This window comes from Podarcis melisellensis, assembly GCF_964234715.1.
Source record: "Podarcis melisellensis genome assembly, chromosome: 3".
In the NCBI taxonomy this organism is placed as follows: Eukaryota; Metazoa; Chordata; class Lepidosauria; order Squamata; family Lacertidae; genus Podarcis; species Podarcis melisellensis.
The window spans coordinates 32319353-32329591 of record NC_138530.1 but is presented as its reverse complement, the minus strand read 5'-3'; the positions used below and the strand labels follow the sequence as shown (position 1 = coordinate 32329591).

General features: G+C 43.7%; 2 protein-coding genes across 3 annotated transcripts in view; one reads left to right on the top strand and one right to left on the bottom strand.

Moving 5' to 3' along the window:
• The first annotated feature begins 781 nt into the window (after positions 1 to 781).
• LOC309365843 (carbohydrate sulfotransferase 8-like) lies at positions 782 to 2963 on the top strand. 2 transcript variants are annotated; one of them, XM_081904374.1, is made up of 2 exons: positions 782 to 916; positions 1944 to 2963. In XM_081904374.1, exons 1-2 carry the CDS (start codon positions 817 to 819, stop codon positions 2753 to 2755), a joined length of 912 nt encoding a protein of 303 aa, XP_081760500.1. In that variant the 5' UTR covers positions 782 to 816; the 3' UTR covers positions 2756 to 2963. The 2 variants fall into 2 exon arrangements, with proteins under 2 accessions (XP_081760500.1, XP_081760501.1); XM_081904375.1 differs by having other exon boundaries at positions 899 to 916; positions 1948 to 2963.
• A 2227-nt stretch (positions 2964 to 5190) lies between these two features.
• The window catches only part of XDH (xanthine dehydrogenase), a 55320-nt gene continuing 50271 nt past the window's right edge, over positions 5191 to 10239 (bottom strand). The window contains exons 35-37 of the mRNA XM_081903721.1: positions 9284 to 9472; positions 8389 to 8556; positions 5191 to 7223 (exon numbers count right to left, since the gene is read on the bottom strand). Of these exons, the coding sequence (XP_081759847.1) occupies positions 7173 to 7223; positions 8389 to 8556; positions 9284 to 9472 (408 nt within the window). The 3' untranslated portion in view covers positions 5191 to 7172. The remainder of the gene's footprint in view (positions 7224 to 8388; positions 8557 to 9283; positions 9473 to 10239) is intronic.

Genomic DNA, 10239 nt, shown 5'->3' with positions numbered 1-10239 from the left:
TTTCCTTTCCTTTCCTTTCCTTTCCTTTCCTTTCCTTTCCTTTCCTTTCCTTTCCTTGAATGTAAGAACTGTTTCCATCAAAATCTTCACATACTGGAGCTATGTTTAAAAACACACATAGGCATGCCTATAGGAGAAGGAATGGGCAATACCTCTTTTAGACAATCCACAATTTTTGATGCTTGGGTTTGATCACCCTTTGGTGGAAATATAAGGATGCAACGGGGAAATGAAAGTAATTGAAGTATCTTCCCTTTTTTAGATGGGGTTATCAATCTGTTGCATTTAAAATAGTTTTTATTGTATTGTAAGCCGCTTTAAAGGTATTAGCCCGGTGGCTAAAAATGCTTTATTAGAAACAATAACAAATATTCTGCAGAAGAAAGCAATCGGAGAGCCATTCACATCTATTTAAAGCACGTGGCTTCCCCCAAAGCTGCCCAAATGTCTAGTTAGGATGTTCATAGGCTTTATTTACAACCATGTATTAAGAGGATAAACAGCTCCATTTAGATTAAGATGCCAGCCTTGGCCATTCCCCACAGACACCTGAAGCTGTTTGTAGTTTCCCATGCTATATCATCCTTATGTATGTTGGAAGCACAGCTATGATTTGGGGCTCTTCGATCAGTCCCAGTTTCCCTGAGAGTCAGATAAGCAGGCAATGCCCATGAATGTGCAAACAGTACTTTAACCTGACCCTCGCAGTTGCTTCATCCCAGAGTAAACACTCAAGGGGACTCCTGCTGACATTGCTTCAGGTTGCTTCCTCTGCTTCCATTAGCAGCCGTTCACTTTGATAGCGCAGACAAGATCATGCGCTTCCTCGCCCGACTCCTCATCTTAGCTTTTCTGGGTTTCATTTCCCTGTTGTGGTGGAGGCACCTTCTCTGGAGAAACACACCACAGAACCAAGGTAGGATTCACCGCCACCATAAGAAGACAATCTGAGAAACAATTATAGCCTAATGCAGTCCAGCAATGCATTCTCGTTCTGCCAAGTGCCTCTGAGTTCAGTCTTCAAGCGTACTAGAGGACAGGGGTTGTACTTTTAATAATTATTTAGAATGAAGGATTCTGACAGAGGAAGTTTTTCGCACTTCTGTAGCCTTTTGCTGCAGTAGTTGTGGTAGTTCTGTAAAATACAGTGGTACCGTGGGTTACATACGCTTCAGGTTACATATGCTTCAGGTTACAGACTCCGCTAACCCAGAAATAGTGCTTCAGGTTAAGAACTTTGCTTCAGGATGAGAACAGAAATCGTGCTCCGGCGGCGCGGTGGCAGCAGGAGGCCCCATTAGCTAAAGTGGTGCTTCAGGTTAAGAACAGTTTCAGGTTAAGAACGGACCTCCGGAACGAATTAAGTACTTAACCCGAGGTACCACTGTATCTCATATGGTGAGATATTCATAAATGCCCATTCCTTGGTCCTGTTTACTCAAGTAAATTATATTTGCTTTTACTCTTCTATTTAACATTCACATTGACTGGAGAGCCAATGTAGTATAGTGGTTATTGTACCAGACTAGGACCTGGGAGACCAGTGTTTGAATCCTCATTCAGTCATGAGGCTCACTGGGTGACATTGGGCCAGTCCATGCCTCTCCACCTAACCTACCTCACAGGGTTGTTGTGAGGATAAAATGGGGATGGGAGAACCAGGTACACCACCTTGAGCTCCTTGGAGGGAAAGATGGGATATAAATGCAATAAGCTAACGAAATAATAATTTGAAAGCATTTGACAGATTCATGCATGGCATCTAAAAAACAAAGCACATCCAAGGGGACTCCATTTCGATTAGTAATAGGCAATAAAACAACTCAATAGTAATTCTGCTGCCGTGCAAACCAGTGAGAATAATTTAATCCCGGGTCCACAGTCCTTAGCACCCTTCCCTTGCACAGACAAACTCCGCTCCCTCCTCCGATCCTATTTTGCAGGCAGATTGGCCATGGAGGATGCGGAAGAAGATGTCCCACAGACGTTTGACAGTCTCCTGCATATTCAGCTGCTGAGGAAAAAGGTGCTGAGGTCCTTCTGCAGCGAAAGAGGTAAAATCACCCGACTCCCACCTACCCAACAGGAAGCTTCCCAGGCCCTGTCTTCAATTATGGTGGACCACAAACTGCACTTCCTGTATTGCAAAACCCCAGCCACTGGGGTGGAAGGCTGGGAGCGGCTGTTGGAGATGCTTCTGGAGAAAAACGTTAGCCTGCAGCTGCCAATTCCTCACCACCGGCAGTTTGGCAGCCAAAAGGCACTGAGTGAGTATAACCGGACCTCCATGGAGGCTATAATGCAGTCCTACACCAAAGTGATGTTTGTCAGGGAGCCTTTCCAGAGACTTATCTCTGCTTACATGCATGGGATGGCAGACGGCCTAAACTTCAAGGAGTTCGTTCAGTACATCTTATACAGCGGGACCAGGAATCGCAGCATGGAGTGGACACCGTCGGTCAGTCTGTGCAGACCGTGCCTCGTGCGGTATGACTACATAATAATGTTTGGGTTCCTTGACAACGAGGTGCGCCATTTAATGCTCCGGGCTGGGCTTCCGGAGAATATCCGGATCCCCGAGTTCATAGACTCCAAAATCCGGTGGACCTATCGCTGGCTAGAAGAGCAGATGCTCAGCCAACTGTCCCTCGGGGAGAGGAAAGGACTGTGCCACTTTTTCCGGTTTGACTATCAAGCATTTCGCTTTCCCCGCAGTTTGCTCTGGAACCTCACTTGCACTCCAGGAAGTGGTTAGGGTTGTTTTGGCTGGAAGAACAGAGAAAGACCTTTACTGTGATCAAGGACAAATGCAGCAGAAATTAGCTGGTTTAGTGACAGCTTCTTTTGTATACAGAATGGGGATCTACGTTACTTGTTGGTCAGCAGAGATTCCTGGTCAGGATCCATTTTTCCTGGAGAGCTACTTTGAAAGCATGAGTGAGAGCAAGCGTGCAGCCTCAGCCTGCTATAGTGAACTCCATATATGTTTTATGCCATAAATGGCACTTTCCCCATATCTCTTGCCTCCAGGTTGGCAACATGGAACATGCAGCACCTCTTAGGGCTGGATTTTACTTACAGGTCTCCAGTTGCTGACCTAATACAAGTTTCGCAGTGATGAACAAAATGAATGATGTGCATATACTTCTTAGGAAGCAGGTGATAAAGTAAATTTTCTGCTGGCTCTCTTGTGAATCTTATGTTTTCTTCACAGGCTGTGTTCTGATTGTGTTATTTTCCATATATATATATATGTATAATTTTTCTTGGTTTGTGGCCATAATAAACCTAATCCATCCATCCTTACTTTATCTGGTATCCATTCAATCTTTTGAGAACCCCTCCTTCCATACAGTGGTACCTTGGTTCTAAAATGCCTTGGTTCTCAAATGCCTTGGTTCTCAAACAGTACATTGGAAATTTCTTTCATTTCATGGATCAATGGTCTCGTTAGATAGTAAAATTCATGTTAAATTGCTGATTTAGGGGTTGTTTTTAAAAGTCTGGAACGGATTAATCCGTTTTGCATTACTTTCTATGGGAAAGCGCACCTTGCTTTTGGAACACTTTGGTTTTGGTAACACTGTATTCCTTTTTTAATCAGTGCTTAAAGGGCAGTAAGTTCATGGTTGTTTATGGAACTTTGAGGAGAAGAAGTTGTTGTTGTTAATACCCCACCCATCCAGCTGGGTTCCCCCAGCCATTCTGGGCGGCTTCCAACAGAGAAACGCTATGGGAGTTTAAAGCACTATTAACACTAGTTTTTGGAACTGTTTTTGTGCACATGTTCTTCCCACACATGGCACACGATATTCTGCTCCAAGATTCTGGCATAGAACCATCAATGTGAGATGTCCAGTAAACCATATAGGCCAACTCTCTGCTGGATGCAGGAAAGCCAGAGCTGAAACACCCCCCAACTAGCTGTGTAGCCTTTGCTTCAAGACCTCTAGTGGGGAAGAGTCCACCCCACTCCAGGTAATTGCTTCCATAGCAATTGAACTGCTATTACATGCCCTAGAACATGAGAAAGGAATCTGCAGCCCTTAAAAGGTTGCTGGATAACAACTCCTATCATCCCCAACCATTGGGCCATGCTTGATGGGGCTGATGGGAGCTTGTCTAACAGCATGTGGGGGGCAACATAAGACAGGCCTGCTGGATCAGGCCAATGGCTCATCTAGTCCTGCAACCTGTTCTCACAGTAGCCTGCCAGATGCCTGTGGAAAGCCCGAAAGCAGGACACAAGCACAACAGACTGTGTTTCCCTGCAGTTCCTAGTAATGGCCTTTGACAGTGGAAGTAGTGACTTGAGAGCAGGGACTTAAATCAGGTTCTCTATCCCTGCTTTATAAGTGACCAGGACCCATGATGGAGCGATGCAGGAAGCAACAAGGATAGACTCTGAGGTAATTGGGAGTCGGGAGCAGATGTGGCCTCCGGTCTACCTCATTTCGATATGTGCGCCCTTTTGTTTTCTCCAATATGGGTACACGCTTGACATTCTTCTCATGTTATAAACTGGGTGGTGTTATAAATGACTGTTTAGGATAGGGAATACCAACACAAAGGGCAAGAAAATCTTCTGCCCTCCATATCAACATTTTGTGGCACAGCCATGCACACTGTAGAGCCCCCATAATAATGACAGTATTTTCCTAGTGAGTAATTTAGCAAACTTGCAAAGTGCTTTTCAAATCACATTTATTTCCCCCCCCCCCAATAGTTCATTTCAAGCAGTGTTTCTTATACATTCAGATCACGAAGACACTAATTAATGAGAGAATTCATTTAAAAGATTCTGTAAAGTCCTCAGTTTCAGCAAAACTACATGCTTCCTGGTAACTTGTCGTTGTTACCATGGACTAACAACTGTAGGTCAGCGTTACTATTGCTTCATATTTTCAGTTTGCTTCTATGCTTGGCAAGATATTATGTAGACTAGTGAGAGAAACCTCAGCCTTTGTCCTACAAAAGGTACTGTTAAAAAGGACCTTTTATGGGTCAGAAACCTGTAGAAAAGCCATGGGTTGCTTTATGAGAGCAACTGTCAAGGATGGATCTTCTGGCATGAGAGAAAGTCACACTTTAAGCTGCAGTACAGAATTATTGCACTGGGGACGGACTCTGAATATGCCCACTCCACAAGTATGACACAAACCATAAAAGTCAGGAGAGTTAACACCAGCACGGGAAACATGATTGATCTGTTTATTTCAACAGAACAGAAATTGTTCTCTATCAACAGCTAGGAGTCATTTTGGTAAATGGCAATAGTGTCAGCTCATAATTATTAAACAGTTCCAGAAGAGCATTTAATGCCCCTAAGTCAAGTTGGGCATATTAGCATACTAAGCAAACCTTTAGAAAAGCAGCAAGTGTTTCAACTGTCATTGGCTCATGCACATATTTGCTTCTGGCAGGCTATTTTCTTACATTGCGAGAACGCCATTTACTAGCGGCAATCAAAAAAATGAAGCATCCATGAATGTTGAGAATGCTTCTGTCTCATAAGTTCCAGAAAGCACTCTGCTTTCATATAGCACGTCCAATGTCAACAAGACAACTCTATCCCAAAGGCATGATGCAAATCCATTTCCCTGAACGATGCAGTGCACTGATTCTTGAACATTTCAGAGATAAGTTCATGTCTAATTCTCTCTGAGAGCTAGTTCCCATAAGGTTGTTTTGTTTTGATATGAAAAGGAGGTGTTTAGCATAGGAAATACAACATTGTGCGGCCTGGAAAAATGGAGTGCAGACTTTTCATTCAAACAGCTCTATTATGAACTGATACACCTTTGGGAAACACAGGTTAATCTCGGAGCAAACCTGGCCAACTGGCCGAGACTCTCTGCATTGTGCCATCGTTCGAGGACCATTCTTTTGTCAACTGATCACAGCAATCTGCATGAAATTTCAGATATAACTGTACAATTTGCTTCAGTTCATTCGGAGGGGTTCACCTGAAACTTTGACAACAAGTTTGCAGAATGATATAATAGTAACTCTAGGAGATTTGCAAACGGCTAGCAAATGGGATTTAGTGCCTGCTGCACAAAGCATCATAGCTCATGAAGAATATAAAGGAAAGCCTAGCTAGATATCTTTCTGATGGAGTGTTTTTCATAACCCCTCTGTGAGGCCAAGTAATGTGTGAAAGCAGTCCCTTGTGAGCCTCAACACATTCATATTTTTGCAACCTAGCAGATTTACCCTGGTCTACTTTCAGCAAAACCAAATGAGGGGAATGCACCATAAGTGAGGTGGCTGGATGCACAAACAGGGCAAGACTTCTGCTCTTCTAATAGTTGCATAGAAGAGAGATTTTCAGCAAGCATAGCTTGTCATCTGTTCTGCACAGCCAATAAAAGATACAGGAATCCTGGCCACTTTTGGACCTGGCCCTCTTAACTATGGGATGCAAACTGGCTCTCCATAATTCATAAGCACCTAGGTAATAGCTATTTCCCCCTAACTCTCTTAAACATCAGCTCCAAGCACACTTGGGAGTAAGTGGTACTGAAATCAACATATCTACCTATTCAGTAACTATACTGAGGATCGTGACATTAGCCAACCCTTGTGCATTTGCTTCCAGTGTTATCTCATATCCTCAGCATACAAAAGCAAAGTAGAAGGTGGGAGTGGAGGCTGGGATCTCATTAGCTAAATGTTAATGAACTTCCCACATCCTCATGATTCAGAGAGAGGATGCAATGGGGTCCTGCCCTCATTGTTGCTTGCAATCATATATCCAAAAGAGGAAGGATGGAAAAGTGAAAAGGGGGGACTGGCTGCATCATAATCGATTCAAATTAGCATTTCATTGAATGTCGTGATTACACTGTAAAAGTGAACATATTAGCAAACGGGTTTCGCTGATCTTTGCCATGAGCTTAAATGAACTATGTAAGGATTTCAGATTTCACAGAGAACAAAACCATACATTTTTTCCCTCTTGGTTACATTTCACGCCAGCTGTATTCCACCAACAGGAACCCTTTCCTTAGGCAATGGACGATTCAGCTATTAAATTATAAAGCTTCATGAATCTGCAGGGCAGGTGCAGGAACACAGATCTCTTTTCAGCAGTGAGTCATTGCTTCCTTTTGGTCCCCTGAGGTGAAACCAGCTTGATGAGTGGAGATGGTTCCTAAAGGTTACTTCATTCATACTCTCACAGACCAGGGCTTAAAGGTGCCCGGCTCAGCAGATGGACACTGGATAAAAAAATAAGAGTGGAATAATTGAAAGAGAAGGATGATACACAGTTGCCTTCATCTGAAATGTCTAGACCATGTCCCAAAGTTGGCATGGCCTTTGCTGGGCAACTACAGAATGTAACCATCTTCAGATCTACTTATCTTCTACACCAGGGGCTGATGGACTACAACTCCCATAATCCCTGTACATTCACCACACTGGGACTGATGAGAGGTGGGTATCCAACAACAGCTCGAGGACAACCACATGGTGTAAATCAGAGGTAGCCAAACAGAACAAGATTGCCAAGCTGAGCACTGAATTCGGCTGACTGGCATTGTCATGCAGAGCTCTTTTTCAGCCGGAACTCACCGGAACTCAGTTCCAGCACCTCTCAGGTGTGCACCCTTGCCATTCTAAGAGAACAAGGGAGGCGTTCATAGTGAGTTCTGGCATCTCTTTTTCTAGAAGCACTGACTACATGATAAGGATGTAGGCATATCTGGTTCAGTCCCACGTGAATTTTTGTACATATTGTTTGGCTGCAGAACTTCTCTGCAAAATTTGGCAAAGTGCAAGTTGGGAGGCATTCAATGGATGGCTACATTTCTGTTCGCCCATTGCTTCGGAAACTGTAAATTAAGTAAGTTTGCCTTTAAATGCCAACTGAATCAAATTTGTCCCCTGTTCCTAATAATAATAATACCGACTTACTTCACGGGGTTATTGTTTATTTTTATTTTTTTAAAGAAGAGTTTGGATTTGATATCCCGCCTTTTCACTCCCTTTAAGGAGTCTCAAAGCGGCTAACATTCTCCTTTCCCTTCCTCTCCCACAACAAACACTCTGTGAGGTGAGTGGGGCTGAGAGACTTCAGAGAAGTGTGACTGGCCCAAGGTCACTCAGCAGCTGCATGTGGAGGAGCGGAGACGCGAACCCGGTTCCCCAGATTACGAGACTACCGCTCTTAACCACTACACCACACTGGCTCTCTTACCTCACGGGGTTATTGTTAAGGAATGCAATAAGCAACGCAATTGTATGACACACTTGAATTAATGAAGCATTCATTAATTAGCGTTAGGGGAACCCACTGAAATGAAAGCTGCGGACAACCAAGTAATGGTTACTGAATTTCATTACAGAAGATGAAATCGTGAGAAAGGAGGCCAGTTAACCTACCAGTTTGGTGAAGTTATCCACACAACCATTGCGTATTCTCTCTGGGGTGGCTGGACTGTCTAGTCGGAATGGCTCCTTCAGTCCCGATTCTTCCCTGGCAGAGACGATGGCATCTTTGATGGCATAAAACACGGAGGCTGACAGGAACAAGGGAGGTTCACCAACAGCCTAGAGAGATTGAAGAGCATCAAGCATTACTCCAACCACTACTAATTCACAGCTCACAGTATGCAGTACCCATGGCCAGTACCTCTGGTTACGAACTTAATTCGTTCTGGGAGGGCTGTTCGTAACCTGAAACCGTTCTTAACCTGAGGTACTACTTTAGCTAATGGGGCCTCATGCTGCCGCCACACGATTTCTGTTCTCATCCTGAGGTAAAGTTCTTAACCTGATGTACTACTTCCGGGTTAGTAGAGTCTGTAACCCAAGGTGTTTGTAACCGAAGGTGTTTGCAACCCAAGGTACCACTGTACTGGGAATATAGTAAGCTGCCTTAGACCATCTCACACCATTGGTCCATGGCCTACACTGACTGCCATTGGCTCTCCAGGGTTTCAGGAAGTGTTCTCTCCCAGCCTTATATGGAGATGCCAGGGATTGAACCTGGGACCTTCTGCATGCATATTCGGTCCAGAAGACAGCAGTATTGTTGAAAGATCAAGCCACATTATTATAGTCCATTGGTGTCTTCTGGGTTGTACCCCAGAACACAGTTTTGTCCAACCCAGATATGCCATGGACCAGTTGAATGATTCAAGAGATTCAGAGATTGGGAGCCCCTGCTCTAAAAAATATAAGACAAAATATCATTCCTCATCCCATCACTGCTGTTTATTTTGTGTCAAAATGTGCAATGTCTGTGGAAAAGCTGTAGCTCTAGATTATATGGTACCTTGGATGAATAGATGGCTTTGCTGTTTGGACAGTCCCGGAGAAGAGACACGTGAAACTCTGTTGGGATGTCACCGAATGCAGGGATTTTGTACATTCCAGGCCCACGGGTGTACAGGTTGCCTTCTGGGGAATAACGCAGCTCCTCCAGGGTAAAAAGCCCAACTCCTTGGACAAAGGCTCCTTCTATCTGTAAATGTAAACACACAAAAAAATCAAATGAGACACAAAATAAGAAGTCAGCCTCAAAAGTCAGCTCCAAACAGAGCACATTACAGTTGTCTTGTTTGGACATGAACAAATCACCACAGCAAGACCATCCCACTCCAACCAAAGCTGGTAGAGAGCACTCCTGGGGTGGTATTCAACTAAATTTTACTCAGAGAAGACCCATTGAAATAAATGGACCTAACTCAGTCATGCTCATTAATTCCAACTAGTCTACTCTGAGTAAAACATATTTGAATGCCACCCAAGGCCACTGATGTCACCTGGGCTCCCCCAATCAGAACTGAATTGAGAAGTAGGAGTCCTCCAAAATGACCAAGGAAGTTTCCATCCCATAGCCATGTGGAACTTTTCAGTTAATTTTTCTCATAGGCTAGGTCATGTTTGATGCTAAATGAACTTCATGCAGGAGTGGCAGGAGTGCTGCCACTGCTGGTATTAGTAACAAATATTGGTAGTCCAAATATTTATGGGATAATAGCAGAATGAGCTTGTGGCATATGGTCATCATGAGTGATGATTCATAAACAAATTATCTGTATCTGCCCAATTTCAGTATTTAGTTGCTGGTACAGGAAGCCTCAAGTTTAGGTTAGTACATCTAGTTTTAAGAGTTAGGGTGGTCTGCAGGTTAAAATGAAAAATGAATCCGAAAATATGAGGTTTAGCCTCTCCAAAACAAGATTCCTTTGACTACTTGCTGCAATAGGGCCATTGAAGTAAATAGAA